General features: G+C 54.2%; 1 protein-coding gene across 1 annotated transcript in view; it reads right to left on the bottom strand.

Moving 5' to 3' along the window:
* Positions 1 to 745: 745 nt before the first annotated feature.
* Positions 746 to 25,007, bottom strand: part of LOC116955189 (growth arrest-specific protein 7-like) — a 117,739-nt gene continuing 93,477 nt past the window's right edge. The window contains exons 8-14 of the mRNA XM_076052858.1: positions 12,051 to 12,125; positions 8,810 to 8,888; positions 5,870 to 5,998; positions 5,451 to 5,574; positions 4,411 to 4,490; positions 3,892 to 3,990; positions 746 to 1,650 (exon numbers count right to left, since the gene is read on the bottom strand). Of these exons, the coding sequence (XP_075908973.1) occupies positions 1,537 to 1,650; positions 3,892 to 3,990; positions 4,411 to 4,490; positions 5,451 to 5,574; positions 5,870 to 5,998; positions 8,810 to 8,888; positions 12,051 to 12,125 (700 nt within the window). The 3' untranslated portion in view covers positions 746 to 1,536. The remainder of the gene's footprint in view (positions 1,651 to 3,891; positions 3,991 to 4,410; positions 4,491 to 5,450; positions 5,575 to 5,869; positions 5,999 to 8,809; positions 8,889 to 12,050; positions 12,126 to 25,007) is intronic.

The following is a 25,007-nucleotide window of genomic DNA, read 5'->3' on the forward strand; positions in this document are numbered from 1 at the left end:
GTGTGCTGAACTCGTAACGAATTGGCCACGTTTTGTTCACGCGACAAACCCTTACCAATCGGCTGCGTGTTGGTAGGCGGCGGGCGTAAGGACACATTTATATTTACCACGATCTAACCCACGGGACCTCTGTTATGGGCAACTGGCAAACACCCTTGGCTCCTCCGAGCAACCGTGGCACGGTACCGGCACGAGGGGGTTGCCACCAGTCCTGGTTTTCGGCAGGATCGTCCGCCCCACTCAGGGCAGCTGCTGTCCGGGGAAATATGCGAGTCTCTCCCAGGACATTTAATAAGGGATCAGTTTTTTTGTTGCCAGTTGCGCGATAATCACAATCATCACAATAACAAGTGATACAAAAAATCCGTTCAACACGATGCATTAAAGCAGTCCGACCCGCTCTCCCCGTATTTGTGAGACACTCTCCCCCGTATCGACATGCCCCCCGGGGTTGTTTGTACATCAAAGGGTGGCAACCGCGAGCTCAACGCGGCTGCGGTTGCTGCTGGCCGTGCTCTCTAGCTGCCACGCTGTGCCCCTGCTCACGCCCCCCTGGGCAAGGGTCACGACTCAGCCAACCAATCGCGTAGCTCCGTCGGTCGGCATGGGCAACGGATGACTTGGGCCCCACTCCCTGTTCAATCCTCCCTCCCTCCCTCCCTCCCTCCCTCCCTCCCTCCCTCCCTCCCTCCCTCCCTCCCTCCCTCCCTCCCTCCCTCCCTCCCTCCCTCCCTCCCTCCCTCCCTCCCTCCCCTCCTCGTCGCCAGGTGGTGCCTGCACCCTCCCACCGGCCCAGGTAGCGGCGCTGGTGGCGGCGGTGGCGGTGGAGCGATTGCACCGCCTCCACACCCGCCAGCCGCTTCGCGACTCCGTCCGGCAAAAGGCAATGGTGGTGGGGGGCCGGGGGGGGGGGGGGGGGTGAAGCGGGGGGGAGGGGGTTAATGTAAGTTCCCTTGGATTTGAGATGCGGGCTAGGTTCCGGAGATGCGCGTGACTAGCACGCTTCACGGACAATGACGTCGGCCTACGATGAAGCACCTTGAATGAATACGCAAAGAAGCTTTCTCTCTCATCGCCTTATCTCGTCACTTTACCTCTCATCGCTTTCTCTCTCATCCATTTACCTCTCTCATCGCTTTACCTCTCGTCACTTTCTCTCTCTCTCTCTCTCGACGACGACGACGACGACGACGCAGCAGCAGCAGCGAGGAGCCGCGCGGAGTTCCAGACGCGATTCGCGGACGGCCCAAAAAATTGCGCGAGGAGCCAAAAACTATGGCGAGTGCGACGAGGCGACGATGCCGCCCCGGGAGAAAGGCGACGAATAGAAGAGGGATGGAGGGGAAAAAAAAACATGACGGCTCACAACGGCACAAAGTCACTTTGCCGCCGTCAAAGCGTAACGAGGGAGGTGGGGGCGGGGGGGGGGGGGGGGGCGTGACGCCGACGATCGGCACGCCCGCGCCGGGCACCGGCGGCCACTGAGCGTGGCTCGCCGGGCACGGCGTCGTTGGGTGAACAAGGAGGCGCGGGACGTCAGACTTCCATGTTGACGGGCTGCACGTGACCGGTCTTGTGTTCCTTGATCCAGAGCTCGCGGTCCTTCGTGGGGTCCACCTTCTGCAGGGACTGGTCCACGGGTTCCATCGTCTGGGCAACGAGAGCAGGGAAAACGACGGTGAATTTGGATTTCGTCTCTCTCTCTCTCTCTCTGCTAGGAAGGGGATGGTTTCGTTTTGTTTGTATGTATTTGGGTGGTTTGTTTATCTTTCTTGTACTTTGCACTCATTCCGTGTTTGTGTATTGTTTCGTTGTTGTCACGTTCTTACCCCCCGTGCCCCTACTGGACATCTGTGAAAAAGAGATTCATAGCTCTATCTTGACTTTGAAGCTTTCGTGACTGCAGGAATCCATACTCTTTGGTTCTTTCGGTAAAGTCACGTAGGTAGAAAAATACAATTTAATTTAATTTAATTTCATAAATTTTATTTTATTTTATAAAATAAAATAAAATTGTATTTTATACTTACGTGACTTTACCGAAAGAACCGAAGAAAATATATATATATCCTGATTCATAAACCCATTCCCGTTCTGATGACGTACGTGTGCATCATCATCATCATCATCGTTTTTTATTCCGTTCCGATGACGTATGTGCAGCTGTGTGGGCGGTGAGATGCCACGGTAGCGGGAGTCCAGTGGCGATGATCGCACTCAAGAGGGTCGGAGACGCTCAGCCGGCAGCGTCGACATCCTGGGTTCAAGTCCAGGTTTGAGCCGCTGCCTGCGATTATTAACGCTACGTCATCGGAACGGAACCGGAAGAAACAACTAAAATCAAATAACTTCGTCGGCACCGAGGCTCCCGCAAGGCCTTGCGGGAGGGCGTGTGGCACAGTTTGACGCCGGCTATCGATCGGTCGCGTCGCTACGGTTCTCCGCGTTGAGTAACAGCGTCTTTAAAAACAACGGCGCTGCTGCTTCGCGTCTCTAAATAAAAAATAAGGGTGAGCCGCTTGCGCGTTCCAAGATTAAGCGACGAACGGGACACAAACTCTGCAAACTCGCAGGCAGTCTCTAAAGCAGGGGTGTGGAACGTTCGGCCCGCGGGCCGTGTAAGGCCCGCAAAATCATTTGGTGTGGCCCTGCCAAAGCAACCGCAGGCGGGACTCGAAATTCAACAAATCTAGGGAGCAAACCTGGAAAAGCAGTTGCGACTAGCGACATCGCCAATACCAGATAACATCGCATGCCTCGCCAAAGAGAAGCAGTTCCAGCCATCGCATGAGGGGTGATTTAATTAAATGTTTGACCAAATATAACGGGCTAATTTTTAAGTTGATCATTTTGTATGGCCCGCGAATGATGTTATAAATATCCAAACGGCCCTTGGCAGAAGAAAGGTTCCCTACCCCTGCTCTAAAGGGTTAATGTTGACATTTTGTCACAGAGGTAACAGTGGTCATGGATATTGTTATTATTATTGCTGTTGTTATTCAAGATCCCGCTTGTTTACCCAGGAAAACCTCGCTGAGTCTCAAAACCATTTTTGCAGGAGGGTCATGCCAAGTTTTCACAGCAGAGGGGGCGCTGTTGCTGCTGCTGTGCGATGGCAAGTGAGTAATTTGCAAGTGATTTCATTACTAATCATAACCAATGACTGATTACTAATCGATTATATAATTACAATACCCCCCCCCCCTCCGCCTCTAATCACTGCACCTGATATGAGTTAAGTGATGACGTCACCCTGCTGCTCTATATAAAACCGGGAGCAAGCGAGGGCTTTACCATTCTGGCGAATTGCCCGATGATGCTGGATGTATTTACCAGCGAAACGTCGTACTCAAACTGTAAATGTGGATTCACTCTTCAACACACCGGTGGGCTAAAGTAGTGAACTATTTGTCTTTTGTCAACGTGACACTTTTTTTTTGCTGATTGGCCGTGTCGGGTGGTGGAGGGTTACGACACATTTATAAATAACGCGATCTAACCCAAAAACCTTTATTATGAATAATATTGGTCGCGAAAGCCTACGTGTTAAACTTGCAAGTGTTTTGATAGCATTTGGCTGCTACACATTTTCCACGCAATGGGCCACTTCGTTAAGCTACCGTTTGTGATGGCCAGGTCACTTCTGAAAAAAAAAAGGGGGCTACTTGGCTCAGCGGGGCCTTACCTGGTAAAATTTTTTTTTTTTTAACTTTTCCAAGTTTAGTTTTAGTTTAAGTCGAACCGACTGCGTATACGCGAATTGAAAACGCAGCGATTCTCGAACAAGACGGGCGGCGACATCGACGCCGGACATCGCGAGCCTGAGGATCGCCGTCGATATTCACGCTCGCTCGTTCGCTCGTTCGCTCGTTCGCTCGCGCGAGCACTCACGCTCTGGTTGAACATATCCGTCTCGTGGCGGAGCTGGGCATATACGCAGAGGTGCTCCTGCACCATCTCGATCCTGCTGCTCTCCATCCGCTCCAGCTCCTGCGGGCGGCACGGACGATGTTTGGGAAGCCAACGGCGGAGCTACGCAGCACTGTTAAGTCACCTTGATTTGAGAACTCCTTTCTTTACGGGACTGCTTGTTGTTGTTGTCGTCGTCCTTGGTCTTGCAAGTCCTTTCACCGCCCCCCCCCCCCTCCCGCCACCTCCGATTAGCGCGGTTGGCTATGTGCGGTTGGCTATGTGCGGTGCGAAAGAAGTTGAACATACATGCCGGGTGGAAGGACACTAAACTAAACGCAACAACAGGCGGTTGTCAAGAAAGTGAGTTTTCAAATCCAGGATAAATAAAAATTCTAAAGTCGCCGGTGGAAAACCACCCCGGCACTGGCACGGCATTCATGGCGGGGGGGGGGGGGGGGGGGTGGTGGTGAGGGGGGTGCCGGTCTAGCGGCACCTTACCAAGCTGGTGGTGACCACCTCCTCGAACCACTTGGACTGCGCCTGGTTGTAGAGGTCCACGCACTTCATGAGGTCATCTCCTGCGAGAGAGTGGCGGGCACGGCCACGGACGGCCCGGTCAGGCGGTCAGGCTCGAGCGGCGCGGGAATGCTCCCGGCAACACCACGCCGTCCGCCACCAAGCGACGGTGACGTCACCGCGGCCCCTGTGTCAGGCCGGGGCGCGCTTTGAGGCTGTCGCGTGGAAGCGTCGAAGGGCTCGCCGACGGCGGGGTCACGGGGGGACGAGGCCCCACGTGCCCGTGTGTTGACCGACTGAGATGACTGCCGGGCGCGCCAGCTGCGGTCCCCCTAATCTGCCCCTGCTAACGCCCGACGATGGCGCCCGCACAGGCCCCTCCACCCTTAGGTTGTGTTGTCGCCGGGTGGCAGCGAGGCGGTGGGCCGCCGGGTGAGCATCGCCGTGGTCACAGCGTGCTCCCCGAACGAACGAACGGCTCACTGGAATTTTTGGGAAGCGGATGATTTTTTGGGGGGGCTTTGCGGATTGCGCGAGTGTGCGTGCGTCCGCGTTGCACACACGATTGACCCGACAAGTGTATTTCTAGCAAATGAAGAGCAACAGAGCGCAATGCACGTGCTTGTGTACGCATCGATAGCGCCTCAGCGCCGCCGCGCTACGAACCCGGCGGGACCCGAGTTCGATTCCCGCTCCCGGCCACCAACACCAGGTGACGATTATCTGAACCGGTCATGGGCCACCCCCCCGGTTCGACCCAGCCTCAAATGAGCACCTGGCACGATGTGAGAATAACATCGCCACGGGGAAGACAAAGGCGGCCGGGCGTTGTGCTGGCCACCCACCCCCCCCCCCCCTCGTGTGCCGTGCCGGCCTTCATAGGTGCTCGCTAACGGCACTCGCCCCTACAGCCTGTTAAGGCTACACGGGGGATCTTTGTCTAGCGCACAGGATCTCGGCACGGGTGTTTGATATCAGGCGCCGTTTCACCCCACCCCCACCTCCCCCCACCGTCGCCGTACCAGCCTGGGTGGACTTGCGTCGCGCCTTCTTGATGTCCTCCTCCGTCTTGTTCGTGGGCTTGATCTCCAGCTGCTGCGACTTCACCTCCAGGTCACGCTGCCGCTCCGCCAGGACCTTCTTGGCCTGGACAATCGGAGGAGGAGGAGGTCGCTTGTCGAAGCCACGTGGAGGGGGTGCTGGTCACACCCCTCCCCCCACTGCTGAGCCCCGCCCCCCCCCACCATCCCCACTGCTGAGCGAGGGGGGCGACGTAGCTAAGCGGCTTTGCCCCACCGGTTAGGCCGTTGCGTCAACCGCCGGCTAACACCGCCGTATGATCCGACGTCCACCGTGAATACGCCGCCCCACCCACGCCACCCCCGCGGCGTTAACCGGCGTGGCGGCCTTTGGGGCCGGGACGCGGCCCCAAAGGCCTCACCTTGTCCACGTTGACGAGCCGCCCCAGCAGCTGCTTGCGATGCTCCGATATGTGGTGCTCGAACTTTTTGAGCTCCTTCTTGAGGTTCTCTCGGTAGCTCAGCAGCGGCTTCTCCACTTCCGTGTGCAGCTGCAGGAGGGGAGGGGGAGGGGCGAGATGCCAGGGTGGGCGGAGCCAAGGGGGTCAGAGACGCTGAGACGGCAGCGCCGCGAGCCGGCGCTCAAGTCCAGGTCTCCAGCCGCTCGCCCACGATTAACCCTTTCCCAATCCCAAGGACGCGCACGCACGCACGCACGTCATCGCAAAAATAAAGTCATTTTATCGGTACGTCTTCAGGTCGGAGGACGACGTCGCCCCCCCCACCCTGTCCCCACTAAGCCCCTCCCCCCCATCCCGCATCTCCACTGCTGAGCCAAATTCCTGCAGCAGACCCCTGCAGTGAACCGCAGTCATTTCGGTTGGCGGTCGACGTTCCCAAATCGAGGACTGCGACCGCCCTCAAAGGCATGGGGCAGCCCGCTCCGTGACTGCCCCCCCACCCTCCTCCTCCCCACCCCACCGCGATCCGTGGATCGACCGAAGCGAACGCTGTCGCAAGGGGTCGCACGTTTGGCACGCGGGTGCGGACCCCTTCGCTGAGTGCGCATGACGAATTAATGCAGGAAGGAGTGAAGGGCGGCCGTAAAACACGACGCTAAACTACGTCTGCCGGGCCGCACTTGCCCCTACAGTCTGTTAAGGCTATATGGGGGATCTTTGTCTTTTTCTCTGTGTGTGGGTGTGTGGGTGGGTGTGTCTGTGTGTGTGGGTGTGTGGGTAGGTGTATGTGTGTGGGTGTCTGTGGGTGTGTGTGGATCGACACTTCACGTGGCCTCAGGGTGCACATAGCCTGGCACAAGCGTCGTGGTGAGTACATCAGGCGCAGCTCGCGACGAGCAAAGCCTGGGGGGCGCCTCCACCCACGCGCCCGGGTCTCGGTTACGGCGTAGCCGTGCCGGCAGGACGCGTTCGCCGAGCGGCAAGAGTTTAGCGGGAAAACGCTTTCGAGGATTTCTAAGTCGCCGCTGCACTTAGAAAATTAAGTGGCCAGGTCGCTCGGCCGCTAAGTCGCACCTGGTGGTGGGGGTTCAGCCAAGCACGTGGTGGTGAATGTGCACACGTTTAATTAGATTTTTTTGTTTGTTTGTTGGATATTGACGGCGGAAAGATCCACGGCTGCCGGCTGTACTTCTCTTCAAATGGCTGAGTCACTACACTGTACAACTATAAACAATTTATTTATTTTACCAGGTGAGGCCCCCATCACTGAGCTACGTAACTCTTTTTCAGAAGCGACTCCGGCCATCACAAATGCTCAACGAAGTGGCTCATCATCAACACCGCGTGGAAATTGACAGCAGCAGCCAAACAACTCTAAATAACGCACGGCACGGGCGACCGCAGCCCGGGTTTGAAGCCTCTTGACCTCTGAGCAGCGCTGCAAAAGGAGGAGCCACTCAATCGTTGCCACTCAATCGTCTTTGTAATGAACGCCCCCATGGGAACATTTGGCGCCCGCTGAGACCACAACGTCAGATCAAGGCCCCCCCGTTTCCATGAGAAAAAGCCCAGCGGTGGCCGCAGCTTCCCACGCTCCGCCTGCCTGCTCTGGTCATTCATTGACACGGCGGTCCGGAGTGCGGGAAACGTTCGCGGTGGCTAGGAGATGTTCACTACCTCGCTTGGGTTCGCAGGAGGTCGTGGGCTCGAGCACGACCCCAACCCTGACGCCTGAAGTTTGCGTGTCTCTCTCTCCGTGGTGAGATGTTAACTACCTCACCTGGTGTGCAGGAGGCCGTGGGTTCGATCCCGACCCTGAAGATGCCTGCTGTCAATTTGGAGTTTGCGTGTCTCTCTCTCCCTCATCTTCATCACGGTGGCTAGGAGATGTTAACTACCTCGCCCCGGTATACAGGAGGCCGTGGGTTCGATCCCGACCCTGAAGATGCCTGCTGTCAATTTGGAGTTTGCGTGTCTCTCTCTCCCTCATCTTCATCACGGTGGCTAGGAGATGTTAACTACCTCGCCTGGTATGCAGGAGGTCGTGGGCTCGAGCACGAGCCTGACGCCTGCTGTACGTTTGGAGTTTGCGTGACTCTCTCGCTCTCTCTCCCCGTGATGGTCGCGTGGATTTTTCTCAGAGTCCTCCGGTTTTTCCCTCCACGTTTAGAATCCACGTGCGTTTAGAGTATTTGGCCGCTATACATTTCCACGTGATGATGATAAGCCACTTCGTTGAGCTGTCATTTGTGATGGCCGGGTCACTTCTGACAAAGAGCTACACAGCAGCTCAGGAGGGCTTTACCTGCTAAAATAATCTAACAAAAATTGTTTAGTTTTAGTTTCCATCTGCTGCTGCTGTTGCCCCATCGCGAGGGCGTGGGCGATTATTTGTAACTGCTCGTCGTTACGTAACGCTGTGGGGGGCTTAGTCACGCGTGGGCTCCGCCCGTGCGAGCTTCCGCCAGTGGCCCGAGATCAAGATCACCCCGTGTAGCCTTCACCAGGCTGCTGGGGCAAGTGTTGGTTAGCGAGTAGCGGCACCTACGAAGGCCGGCACGGTGGCACACGAGGTGGTGCGTGGGTGGCTGGCACCACGCCCCAACCGCCCGGTGGCGGCGTTTACCACACGCCGCATCGGGTACTCATCGGCCGGCGTGCAGCAGGTGCTCAGTGCATTGTCACACCACGGGGTACGTGAGCGAGATGGCCCTGACTTGGGGAGGCCTTCATCCCGCAGTGGATAGACCATGGCTGCTACTGCTGCCGCTAATTAAATCAAACAAACTGGGCACCCCCTGACCACACCACCCCCCCCCCCGAACCCCGCCCCCCCCCCCCCCCCGACCACCTCCACTGAACGCATGGTCACGTGACTACAAAGCAACAACAACAACAAACCTTGGCGGCAAACTTGAGATGGACCTCCGCCTCGTCAGCCAAACTCTTCTTGAGCTGGGACCACGCCTCCCCCAGGGTCCTGCACGCACAAGAGGGGACCGCGGAGATCGCCGTTAGTCAGAGTCGCCGCTCGGCTTGGGCCTCGGCCGTGGCTCAAGCCGCCCAGCTGCTGCCACAGACGCGGGGGAGCGAGCGCCGCGGTGGCTTTGAGACGTTAACGACCTCGCCTGGTATGCAGGAGGTCGCGGGTTCGATCCTGACCCCGAAGACACCTGCTGTATGTTTGGAGTTCGCGGTGTCTCTATCGATCTCTCCCCGTGGTCGCGTGGATCTATATCCGTGCCCTCTAGTTTTTCCCATTCCCCCCGCATTTAGAATCGGCGTGCGTTCAGAGTTATTTGGCCGCGGTCAATTTCCACGCGATGGTGATGAGCCCGCTTGGTTGAGCCATCACTTGTGGCAGCCACGTCACTTCTAAAAAAGGGCTGCGTAGCTCAGTGGGGCCTTACATCGTAAAATAAAAAAACAAATGTTTAGTTAAAGGGGGGGGGGGGGGCGAATTAAGAGAATGCACGCGAAAACGCGCCCCAGTCGGGAGTTGAACCCAGGCAAGGCCGTAATTATAATATATATTGGGGGAGGGACATCCCCCCCATTATTCAAATATGCTCAAAATGTCCCCGCCAATATATTGCTATAAATTAGATTTCTGTTTATATGATTGTGGTTACGGTTGTAAAATTTATTCATCCTTAATCTCTGCCATTACATACAATGAAAGAAGAAAAGAAAAAAAGAAAAAACAGAGCAATGTAATACAATACACTATGAGACATTACTGCAATAAATAAATCAATCAATAAATAAAGCCCATCCTATGTGTTAGTGAATTTTTTTTATATTTTAGGCAGGAAATGGCAGGAAATTCGTTTTCAAATTTAGATTTTTTTCCTGGAAGATTTGGTCCCCCTCAATGTTGACTCCAAGCAGGGGTGAGCCAGGATTTCAGGCCGGGTTGACATTCTATAAATTTTAATTTCAAAAATGATTAGAGAGTCAGGCTGTTGAACTAGACGCCATCGGTTGGCGACACACTCTGACAATGCAGTTGCACGGAGTCCGCCAGACCGAGTGTCGTACACTTATACGCAGAATGTCACCCCTGTCACCCCCCCCTGGCTCCGCCCCTGACTCCAAGGCTCCGGCCTTGAACCCAGGCCTCTCGTTGCTGTGCCGCCACCCTGGAGCTACAATCCGGGAGGCTGGAGTGCAGCATGCTCCGTGGTTCTGTCTCCTGAACGCAGTAGGGCTGCGACTTGGGACAAGTGCTGTTAGCGAGCAGCAGTGCGAGGAGGAGGCCGCCACACATTTGAAACAATTGGGGGGTTTGTCACAGCAGCACGATGACGATGATGGGGGGAGGTGTTGTCACAAGTTTAAGTATTTGTCAGGGGGGGCCGCACTAAAGGTCACCGGGAGCCCGCCAGTGGCCTCTTAATGAAGAGCACTGGTCTAGTCCACCCCGTCTGTGCCTACTCCAGCACCCCTTTCCTACTGCACATCTCTCGTGAATCTATTGTTGTTGTTTTTTTTATTTCACCAGGTAAGGCCCCACTGAGCTACGTAGCTCTTTGGCACGAACGACCTGGGCTAACACAAATGACAGCTCAACGAAGTGGCTCATCGTGCGGGAATTTACAGCAGCCGAATACTCTAAACGCGCGACGTCCATCCTAAACGTGGAGGGAAACAACCGGAGGAGCCGGGAAAAAATCCACGCGACCACGGGGAGAGAGACACGGAAAACTCCAAAAATACAGCAGGCGTCAAGGGTTGGGATCGAACCCACGACCCTCCTGCGTGCCAGGCGAGAGGGTGGGTGGCCAGCACCTCGCCCCCTCGTTTATCCTGTCTACCTGGTTGGTTCTGTCCAATTCATTATCTCCGTCTCGGTCGTATTGTCCACCTGTTGTAAGCCGTGTCCTCGGTGCGGTCCTCCTCATCCGCACCCGCCTTGTGTTCATACCATTACGTCTCATTTGTATTGCCCGTTTGTTGTCGTGCGTGCTACCTCGTTCGGTTTTGTCTCATTGGTCTACTGACCATCCCCCTACGTTCCGTCTCATTTGGCCGTCCCGGGGTTTGATTGCCGAGTCAGGCGGCTTTCCGCGTGGAGTTCGGACGTCTGTGAAGAAGAGCTTCACAGCCCATTGGATTCCTCCAGGATGAATAAAGATTTTCGATTCAGATTCTCTCTCCCCCTGTTCTGCGTGGGTTTCCTCCACGTTCTCCGTTTTTCCTTCCCATCGATAAAGTCAAAACAACGGAGCCGGCATTGGCCAAGAACAAACCCAATGCTGCAAATTCTACTCAATTGGGATCGCCCCCTGCTGCGAAAACTTGGCAAAAGCCTGCCATATGAAACAAAATTTAATTTACTTTACAAGGTAAGACCCACTGAGCTATGTAGCTCTTTTTCAGAAGCGACCTGGCCACGAATGATAGCTCAACCAAGTGGATTATCATCACGTGAACATGTATAGTGGCCAAATAACTCTGAAAGCAGGCTTATTCTAAATGTGGAGGGGAAAACCGGAGGACCCGGAAAAATTTTTACGAGGCCACGGGGAGAGACAGAGAGAGAGACGCAAACTCCAAATGTACAGCAGTCAGGGTCGGGATCGAACCCACGACCTCCTGTATACCAGGCGAGGTAGTTAACATCTTGCCGCCACCGTGGCGCTCACCAGAGGCTCGAGACTCAGCGAGCATTTCCTGTGTAAACAAGCGGAGTGATAATCGTAACAATAAAACTCATAGGGCGATGTTGGTCGTGGTGAGCAGAGCCGTCACTAGGTTTACGACGATTCAGGTAGACCGCCCCAGGCCCCGTGCTTCGGGGGGGCCACCCCCCGTGGTTCGACGTCAGTTAGAAGGTATCGGGGGGGGGGGGGCCTACATGGCGTGGTTTGTCCCCGGTCTTACCGCACTCCCCACTCCGGACGGGCCCTATTCCAGTCTCTGGCGCATTTGTAAAGGCGCCCTTCGCCTAGGCGCCTGACATTGCTTACCGACCACTGTGCAAAACGGCAAAAATACGGGAAGGGTGGGGGGGCGCGGTAGTACGGCCGCTAGTTAATCGGGTTTGGAAAAGGAATGAGATGTGGCAGCAGGGGAAGGAGGCGATGGTGCAGGGGTGTTGAAGGCCCTGGTGGTGGTGGTTGGTTGGGGGTATCCTTACCCTTCCTCCTGCAGCGCGAGGGGGCTCTGTGACATCTTGGACAAATTCTTGGCGTATTCCTCCTCGATCCGTATCCTGTACGCGTGTTACGGAGGGGGGGGGGGGGGGGGGAGAAACGAATCGCGCAGACATTAGCCACACGACGCTCTACTAACCAATGGGATCGCGCGATCCGCTCATCGCTTGCCAACGGGATCGATGCGAAACATTTCTGGTAGCCGAAACGACGCGCAGCTTTTAACAACGGTGCGTCAATGGGGAAAACAAAAAGACCATCGCTCGCCGAGTTTTTTCGCCTACCGAGCGACGTTTTCTCGGAACGTATCTCGCTCGTTAAGCGAGGCGGATGTGCCTGTGCTGTTTGTTACAGGCCGACCGTGCGAGTGGAGGGTGCAGACGCAGGCGGTCAGCGCGCCGCGCCACGAACCCCCCCCCCCCCCCCCCCGCATCCCGGCGGCCCGAGTTCGGTTCCCGCTCACGGCCACCAACACCGGTGACGATTATCCCGAACCGGTCCCTGGGCCTGCCCCTAGGTCGACTCGGCCTCAAATGAGTACCTGGTGCGGTGTGTTTAAAACATCGCCACTGGGGAGACAAATCACAGCCGGGCACGGTGTCGGCCGCCCACCCCCTCGTGTGCCACCGTGCCGGGCCTTCATAGGCGCTGCTGCTCGCTAACCAACACTTGCCCCAGCAGCCTGAGGAAGGCGACACGGGGTGATCTTGATCTCGGGCAACTGACGGAAGCTCACGATCAGCTCACACGGGCGGAGCCCATGCGTGACTTAAGCCCCCCCATAGCGTTACGTAACGACGAGCCGTTACAGATAATTAATCGCTTGCGATGGGGCAACATGAGCAGGAGCAGCAGATGGAAACTAAAACTAAACGATTGTTTATTTTACCGGGTAAGGCCCACTGAGCTGTACAGGGACTCCTCTACTTACGAACATTCGACATACGAACTTTCAGAGTTACGAACAAGCCTGTCCGTATGTCCAGTTGCCTGTTTGAACCAAAAGTCGCAAGTTTAACCGCCGCACAATAGATATCGGTGGTGGCATCTACATCTACAGAACGTGAAGAACCAGTGGCATCTATATCTGCAGAACGTGAAGAACCAGTGGCATCTACATCTGCAGAACGTGAAGAACCAGTGGCATCTACATCTGCAGAACGTGAAGAACCAGTGGCATCTACATCTGCAGAACGTGAAGAACCAGTGACATCTACATCTGCAGAACGTGAAGAACCAGTGGCATCTACATCTGCAGAACGTGAAGAACCAGTGGCATCTATATCTGCAGAACGTGAAGAACCAGTGGCATCTACATCTGCAGAACGTGAAGAACCAGTGGCATCTACATCTGCAGAACGTGAAGAACCAGTGGCATCTACATCTGCAGAACGTGAAGAACCAGTGGCATCTACATCTGCAGAATGTGAAGAACCAGTGGCATCTATATCTGCAGAATGTGAAGAACCAGTAGCATCTACATCTGCAGAAGGTGAAGAACCAGTGGTATCATCTGCAGAACGTGAAGAACCAGTGGCATCTACATCTGTGGAACGTGAAGAACCAGTGGCATCTACATCTGCAAAACGTGAAGAACCAGTGGCATCTACATCTGCGGAACGTGAAGAACCAGTGGCATCTCCATCTGCAGAACGTGAAGAACCAGTGGCATCTACATCTGCAGAACGTGAAGAACCAGTAGCATCTACATCTGCAGAACGTGAAGAACCAGTGGCATCTACATCTGCAGAACGTGAAGAACCAGTGGCATCTACATCTGCAGAACGTGAAGAACCAGTAGCATCTACATCTACAGAACGTGAAGAACCAGTGGCATCTACATCTGCAGAACGTGAAGAACTAGTGGCATTTTCATCTATACAACGTGAAGAACCAGGGACATCTACATCTGCAGAACGTGAAGAACCAGTGGCATATAAATCTACAGGAGATTATACAACTTTTAAAGCCATTCCCCCGTGTTTAGTGCATATGCCACGCGACATGCTTCGAATCGACAGGAGAAAAGTTACGAACAGACCTCTGCAACCTAACTCGTTCGCAAGTAGAGCAGTGCCTGGACTGCCCTTATTCATAAGTGACCCAGCTATCACACATAGCTAAGCGCAGTGGATCAAGTGGACATTTACAGACAGCAGCCAAATACTCTGAATGCGCTGACGTCGATTCTAAACGTGGAGGGGAAAACCGCATGGCCCGGAGAAAAATCCACTCGACCACAGGAGAGAGAGAGAGAGAAAACACGCGCACGTCAAATATACAGGAGGCGACAGGGGTCGGGATCGAACCCACGAACCTCCTGTATACCAGGGCGAGGCGGAAAACATCCTGTAACAAGATGTAGGCACGCCGCTGTCTCCACGTGGTGATGTGAAGAGGAGAGAGAGAGAGAGTTTGATTTGATGCTCGGCATCGAACCGACCAAAATAGACGTTTTGATCTCGTTAATTAAAATTACCAGCGACAAGTACAAAATGTGCCTCTTAGGGAGTGGTGGGAAGGAGCCTGAAGCAATGAAGGATTAGGTTGTATTTATATACTTATTTCACTCACCGATAAGACCCCCTAGACTAACAGAGAGACCCACAGGCACACACATAGACCCACAGACACACACAGAGACTCACAGACACACACAGAGACCCACAGACACACACAGGGCCCACAGACACACACAGAGACCCAAAGACACACACAGGGACCCACAGACACACACAGAGACCCACAGGCACACACAGAGACCCACAGACACACACAGGGACCCACAGACACACACAGATACCCACAGAAACACACAGGGACCCACAGACACACACAGAGACATACAGACACACACAGAGACCCACAGACGCACAGAGAGACCCACAGACACACACAGAGACCCACATACACACACAGACCCATAGACAATGCACAGAGACCCACAGACAAGGCACAGAGACCCACAGACACACAGAGAGACCCACAGACTCACACAGAGACCCACAGACACACACATAGACCCACAGATACACACAGAGACTCACAGACACACACAGAGACCGACAGACACACAGAGACCCACAGACACACACAGAGATCCACAAATACACAAAGAGACCGAAAGACACACACAGAGACCTGCAGACACACACAGAGACCCACAGACACGCATAGAGACCCACAGACACGTGTAGAGACCCACAGACACACACAAAGACCTACAGACACACACAGAGAGCCACAGATACACACAGAGACCCACAGACACACACAGAGAGCCACAGATACACACAGAGACCCACAGACACACACAGAGACGCACAGACACACACAGAGACCCACAGACACGTACAGAGACCCACAGACACACACAGAGATCCACAAATACACAAAGAGACCGAAAGACACACACAGAGACCCGGAGACACACACAGAGACCCACAGATACGCATAGAGACCCACAGACACACAAAAAGACCTACAGACACACAAAGAGACCCACAGACACGTGTAGAGACCCACAGACACACACAAAGACCTACAGACACACACAGAGAGCCACAGATACACACAGAGACCCACAGACACGTACAGAGAGCCACAGATACACACAGAGACCCACAGACACAAACAAAGACCCATAGATACACATAGAGACCTGCAGACACACACAGAGACTCACAGACACACACAGAGACCCACAGACACTGCACAGAGACCCACAGACATGCAAAGAGACCCACAGACATGCACAGAGACTCACAGACACGCACAGAGACCCACAGACACACAAAGACCCACAGACACCGCACAGAGACCCACAGACGACGCACAGAGACCCACAGACACACACATAGACCCATAGACACACACAGAGACCCATTGACACATACAGAGACCCACAGACACACCCAGAGACCCACAGACAGACACGGAGATCCAGAGACACACACGGAGACCCACAGACAAACACAGAGACCCACAGACACAGACAGAGACCCACAGACACCGCACATAGACCCACAGACACGCACAGAGACCCACAGACACACTCAGAGACCGACAGAAACACACAGAGACCCACAGACACACACATAGACCCACAGACATACACAGAGACCCATTGACACATACAGAGACCCACAGACACACACAGAGACCCACAGACATACCCAGAGACCCACAGACAGACACGGAGATCCACCGACACACACGGAGACCCACACACACACACAGAGACCCACAGACACACACAGAGACCCACAGACACACACAGGAACCCACAGGCAACGCACAGAGACCCACAGACACTTTAGAGACCAACAGACACCGCACATAGACCCACAGACACGCACAGAGACCCACAGACACACACAGAGACCCACAGAAACACACAGAGACAAACAGACACACACATAGACCGACAGACACACAGAGACCCAGAGCCACAGACCCACAGACAAAGACCCACAGACACACAGACCCACAGACATACATATAGACCCACAGACACACAGAGACCCACAGACACACACAGAGACCCACAGACACAAACATAGACCCACAAACACACACAGAGACCAACAGACAACGCACAGGGACCCACAGCTAACGCACAGAGACCTGCAGACACACATAGAGACCTACAGACAAACACAGAGACCCACAGATACACACAGAGACCCACAGACTTGCACAGAGACCCACAGACACGCACAGAGAACCACAGACACACACAGAGACCCACAGAAACACACAGAGACCCACAGACAACCCACATAGCCCCACAGACACACACAGAGACCCACAGACACACACAGAGACCCACAGACACCGCACAGAGACCCACAGACACGCACAGAGACCCACAGACACGCACAGAGACCCACAGACACATACAGAGACCCACAAACACACACAGAGACCCAGAGACACCGCACCGAGACCCACAGACACGCACAGAGACCCACAAACACACAGAGACCCACAGACACACACATAGACCCATAGACGCACACAGAGACCCATTGACACATACAGAGACCCACACACACACACAGAGACCCACAGACACACCCAGAGACCCACAGACAGACACGGAGATCCACCGACACACACGGAGACCCACACACACACACAGAGACCCACAGACACACACAGAGACCCACAGACACACACAGGGACCCACAGACAATGCACAGAGACCCACAGACACTTCAGAGACCAACAGACACTGCACATAGACCCACAGACACGCACAGAGACCCACAGACACACACAGAGACCCACAGAAACACACAGAGACAAACAGACACACACATAGACCGACAGACACACAGAGACCCAGAGCCACAGACAAAGACCCACAGACACACAGATCCACAGACATAAATATAGACCCACAGACAAACACAGAGACCCACAGAAATGCACAGAGACCTACAGACACACATAGACCCACAGACACACACAGGGACCCAGAGACACACACAAAGACCCACAGACACACACAGACCCACAGACATACATATAGACCCACAGACACACACAGAGACCCACAGACACGCACAGAGACCCACAGACACGCACAGAGACCCACAGACACACACAGAGACCCACAAACACACAGAGACCCATAGACACACACAGAGACCCATTGACACATACAGAGACCCACAGACACACCCAGAGACCCACAGACAGACACGGAGATCCAGAGACACACACGGAGACCCACAGACAAACACAGAGACCCACAGACACAGACAGAGACCCACAGAGACCGCAGATAGACCCACAGACACGCACAGAGACCCACAGACACACTCAGAGACCCACAGAAACACACAGAGACCCACAGACACACACATAGACCCATAGACACACACAGAGACCCATTGACACATATAGAGACCCACAGACACACCCAGAGACCCACAGACAGACACGGAGATCCAGAGACACACACGGAGACCCACAGACAAACACAGAGACCCACAGACACAGACAGAGACCCACAGACACCGCACAGAGACCCACAGACGACGCACAGAGACCCACAGACACACACATAGACCCATAGACACACACAGAGACCCATTGACACATACAGAGACCCACAGACACACCCAGAGACCCACAGACAGACACGGAGATCCAGAGACACACACGGAGACCCACAGACAAACACAGAGACCCACAGACACAGACAGAGACCCACAGACACCGCACATAGACCCACAGACACGCACAGAGACCCACAGACACACTCAGAGACCCACAGAAACACACAGAGACCCACAGACACACACATAGACCCACAGACATACACAGAGACCCATTGACACATACAGAGACCCACAGAAACACACAGAGACCCACAGACATACCCAGAGACCCACAGACAGACACGGAGATCCACCGACACACACGGAGACCCACACACACACACACAGAGACCCATAGACACACACAGAGACCCACAGAAACACACAGAGACAAACAGACACACACATAGACCGACAGACACACAGAGACCCAGAGCCACAGACCCACAGACAAAGACCCACAGACACACAGACCCACAGACATACATATAGACCCACAGACACACAGAGACCCACAGACACACACAGAGACCCACAGACACAAACATAGACCCACAGACACACACAGAGACCAACAGACAACGCACAGGGACCCACAGCTAACGCACAGAGACCCGCAGACACACAGAGAGACCCACAGACAAACACAGAGACCCACAGACACACACAGAGACCCACAGACTTGCACAGAGACCCACAGACACGCACAGAGAACCACAGACACACACAGAGACCCACAGAAACACACAGAGACCCACAGACAACCCACATAGCCCCACAGACACGCACAGAGACCCACAGACACACACAGAGACCCACAGACACCGCACAGAGACCCGAAGACACGCACAGAGACCCACAGACACGCACAGAGACCCACAGACACATACAGAGACCCACAGACACACACAGAGACCCAGAGACACCGCACCGAGACCCACAGACACGCACAGAGACCCACAAACACACAGAGACCCACAGACACACACATAGAGCCATAGACACACACAGAGACCCATTGACACATACAGAGACCCACACACACACACAGAGACCCACAGACACACCCAGAGACCCACAGACACGGAGATCCACCGACACACACGGAGACCCACACTCACACACAGAGACCCACAGACACACACAGAGACCCACAGACACTTCAGAGACCAACAGACACCGCACATAGACACACAGACACGCACAGAGACCCACAGACACACACAGACACCCACAGAAACACACAGAGACAAACAGACACACACATAGACCGACAGACACACAGAGACCCAGAGCCACAGACAAAGACCCACAGACACACAGATCCACAGACATAAATATAGACCCACAGACACACAGAGACCCACAGACACACACAGAGACCCACAGACACCGCACAGAGACCCACAGACATGCACAGAGACCCAGACACGCACAGAGACCCACAGACACTGCACAGAGACCCACGGACATGCAAAGAGACCCACAGACATGCACAAAGACCCACAGACATGCACAGAGACCCACAGACACACAGACCCACAGACACCGCAAAGAGACCCACAGACGACGCACAGAGACCCACAGACACACACATAGACCCATAGACACACACAGAGACCCATTGACACATACAGAGACCCACAGACACACCCAGAGACCCACAGACAGACACGGAGATCCAGAGACACACACGGAGACCCACAGACAAACACAGAGACCCACAGACACAGACAGAGACCCACAGACACCGCACATAGACCCACAGACACGCACAGAGACCCACAGACACACTCAGAGACCCACAGAAACACACAGAGACCCACAGACACACACATAGACCCACAGACATACACAGAGAACCAGAAACACACCCAAAGACCCACAGACACACAGACCCACAGCCGTACATATAGACCCACAGACAAACACAGAGACCCACAGAAATGCACAGAGACCTACAGACACACACATAGACCCACAGACACACACAGAGACCCAGAGACACACACAAAGACCCACAGACACACACAGACCCACAGACATACATATAGACCCACACACACACACAGAGACCCACAGACACACACAGAGACCCACAGACACACACAGGGACCCACAGACAACGCACAGAGACCCACAGACACTTTAGAGACCAACAGACACCGCACATAGACCCACAGACACGCACAGAGACCCACAGACACACACAGAGACCCACAAAAACACACAGAGACAAACAGACACACACATAGACCGACAGACACACAGAGACCCAGAGCCACAGACCCACAGACACACAGACCCACAGACATACATATAGACCCACAGACACACAGAGACCCACAGACACACACAGAGACCCACAGACACAAACATAGACCCACAGACACACACAGAGACCAACAGACAACGCACAGGGACCCACAGCTAACGCACAGAGACCCGCAGACACACATAGAGACCCACAGACAAACACAGAGACCCACAGACACACACAGAGACCCACAGACTTGCACAGAGACCCACAGACACGCACAGAGAACCACAGACACACACAGAGACCCACAGAAACACACAGAGACCCACAGACAACCCACATAGCCCCACAGACACGCACAGAGACCCACAGACACACACAGAGACCCACAGACACCGCACAGAGACCCGCAGACACGCACAGAGACCCACAGACACGCACAGAGACCCACAGACACATACAGAGACCCACAGTCACACACAGAGACCCAGAGACACCGCACCGAGACCCACAGACACGCACAGAGACCCACAAACACACAGAGACCCACAGACACACACATAGACCCATAGACACACACAGAGACCCATTGACACATACAGAGACCCACACACACACACAGAGACCCACAGACACACCCAGAGACCCACAGACAGACACGGAGATCCACCGACACACACGGAGACCCACACTCATACACAGAGACCCACAGACACACACAGAGACCCACAGACACACACAGGGACCCACAGACAATGCACAGAGACCCACAGACACTTCAGAGACGAACAGACACCGCACATAGACACACAGACACGCACAGAGACCCACAGACACACACAGACACCCACAGAAACACACAGAGACAAACAGACACACACATAGACCGACAGACACACAGAGACCCAGAGCCACAGACAAAGACCCACAGACACACAGATCCACAGACATAAATATAGACCCACAGACACACAGAGACCCACAGACACACACAGAGACCCACAGACACCGCACAGAGACCCACAGACATGCACAGAGACCCAGACACGCACAGAGACCCACAGACACTGCACAGAGACCCACATACATGCAAAGAGACCCACAGACATGCACAGAGACCCACAGACACGCACAGAGACCCACAGACACACAAAGACCCACAGACACCGCACAGAGACCCACAGACGACGCACAGAGACCCACAGACACACACATAGACCCATAGACACACACAGAGACCCATTGACACATACAGAGACCCACAGACACACCCAGAGACCCACAGACAGACACGGAGATCCAGAGACACACACGGAGACCCACAGACAAACACAGAGACCCACAGACACAGACAGAGACCCACAGACACCGCACATAGACCCACAGACACGCACAGAGACCCACAGACACACTCAGAGACCCACAGAAACACACAGAGACCCACAGACACACACATAGACCCACAGACATACACAGAGACCCAGAAACACACCCAAGGACCCACAGACACACACAGATCCACAGCCGTACATATAGACCCACAGACAAACACAGAGACCCACAGAAATGCACAGAGACCTACAGACACACACATAGACCTACAGACACACACAGAGACCCAGAGACACACACAAAGACCCACAGACACACACAGACCCACAGACATACATATAGACCCACAGACACACACAGAGACCCACAGACACGCACAGAGACCCACAGACACGCACAGAGACCCACATACACACACAGAGACCCACAAACACACAGAGACCCACAGACACACAGAGACCCACAGACACACAGAGACCCACAGACACACACAGAGACCCACAGACACACATATAGACGCACAGACACACACAGAGACCAACAGACACACACAGAGACCCACAGAAACACAAAGAGACCCACAGACACACATAGACTCACACACATACATATAGACCCACAGACACACACAGAGACCCACAGACACGCACAGAGACCCACAGACGACGCACAGAGACCCATAGACACACACAGAGACCCACAAACACAGAGAGACACACAGACACACACAGAGACCCAGAGACAAACATATAGACCCACAGACACACACAGAGACTCACATACATGCACAGAGACCCACAGACATGCACAGAGACCCACAGACACGCACAGAGACCCACAGACACATAAAGACCTACAGACACCGCACAGAGACCCACAGACGATGCACAGACACCCACAGACACACACAGAGACCCACAGACACACCCAGAGACCCACAAACAGACACGGAGATCCAGAGACACACACGGAGACCCACAGACACACACATAGACCCACAGACATACACAGAGACCCAGAGACACACACAAAGACCCACATACACACAGACCCACAGCCATACATATAGACACACACAGAGACCCACAGAAACACACAGAGACCCACAGACACACATATAGACCCACAGACACACACAGAGACCCACAGACACACACAAAGACCCACAGACACACACAGACCCACAGACATACATATAGACCCACAGACACACACAGAGACCCACAGACACGCACAGAGACCCACAGACACGCACAGAGACCCACACACACACAGACCCACAGAAACACACAGAGACCCACAGACACACACATAGACCCACAGACACACACAGAGACCCAGAGACACACACAGAGACCCACAGACACACATAGACTCACACACATACATATACACCCACAGACACGCACAGAGACCCATAGACACACACAGAGACCCACAAACACACAGAGACCCACAGACACACACAGAGACCCAGAGACACACATATAGATGCACAAACACACACAGAGACCAACAGAAACACACAGAGACCCACAGAAACACACAGAAACCCACAGACACACACAAAGACCCACAGACACACACAGAGACCCAGAGACACACACAGACTCACACACATACATATAGACCCACAGACACACACAGAGACCCACAGACACACACACAGACCCACAGACGCATAAAGAGACCCACAGACACACAAAGAGACCCACAGACACAAACATAGACCCACAGACACACACAGAGACCAACAGACAACGCACAGGGACCCACAGCTAACGCACAGAGACCCACAGACACATCGAGAGACCCACAGACAGACACGGAGATCCACCGACACACACGGAGACCCACACACACACACACAGGGACCCACAGAAAACGCACAGAGACCCACAGACACTTCAGAGACCAACAGACACCGCACATAGACCCACAGACACACACATAGACCGACAGACACACAGAGACCCAGAGCCACAGACAAAGACCCAGAGACATACAGACCCACAGACAAACATATAGACCCACAGACACACAGAGACCCACAGACACACACAGAGACCCACAGACACCGCACAGAGACCCACAGACATGCACAGAGACCCAGACACGCACAGAGACCCACAGACACTGCACAGAGACCCACAGACACACACAGAGACCCACAGACACATACAGAGACCCACAGACACACACAGAGACCCACAGACACACATATAGATGCACAGACACACACACAGACCAACAGACACACACAGAGACCCACAAAAACACACAGAGACCCACAGACACACACATAGACCCACAGACACACACAGAGACCCAGAGACACACACAGAGACCCACAGACACACATAGACTCAAACACATACATATAGACCCACAGACACATACAGAGACCCACAGACACACATATAGACGCACAGACACACACAGAGACCCACAAACACACAGAGACCCAGAGCCACAGACAAAGACCCAGAGACATACAGACCCACAGACAAACATATAGACCCACAGACACACAGAGACCCACAGACACACACAGAGACCCACAGACACCGCACAGAGACCCACAGACATGCACAGAGACCCAGACACGCACAGAGACCCACAGACACTGCACAGAGACCCACAGACACACACAGAGACCCACAGACACATACAGAGACCCACAGACACACACAGAGACCCACAGACACACATATAGATGCACAGACACACACACAGACCAACAGACACACACAGAGACCCACAAAAACACACAGAGACCCACAGACACACACATAGACCCACAGACACACACAGAGACCCAGAGACACACACAGAGACCCACAGACACACATAGACTCAAACACATACATATAGACCCACAGACACATACAGAGACCCACAGACACACATATAGACGCACAGACACACACAGAGACCCACAAACACACAGAAACCCACAGACACACACATAGACCGACAGACACACACAGAGACCCAGAGACACACACAGAGACCCACAGACACACACAGAGACCCACAGACACAAACATAGACCCACAGACACACACAGAGACCAACAGACAACGCACAGGGACCCACAGCTAACGCACAGAGACCCGCAGACACACATAGAGACCCACAGACAAACACAGAGACCCACAGACACACACAGAGACCCACAGACTTGCACAGAGACCCACAGACACGCACAGAGAACCACAGACACACACAGAGACCCA

The sequence above is a fragment of the Petromyzon marinus genome, chromosome 58, assembly GCF_048934315.1.
Source record: "Petromyzon marinus isolate PM22_M1 ecotype Great Lakes invasive population chromosome 58, UKy_Petmar_22M1.pri1.0, whole genome shotgun sequence".
Taxonomy (NCBI): Eukaryota; Metazoa; Chordata; class Hyperoartia; order Petromyzontiformes; family Petromyzontidae; genus Petromyzon; species Petromyzon marinus.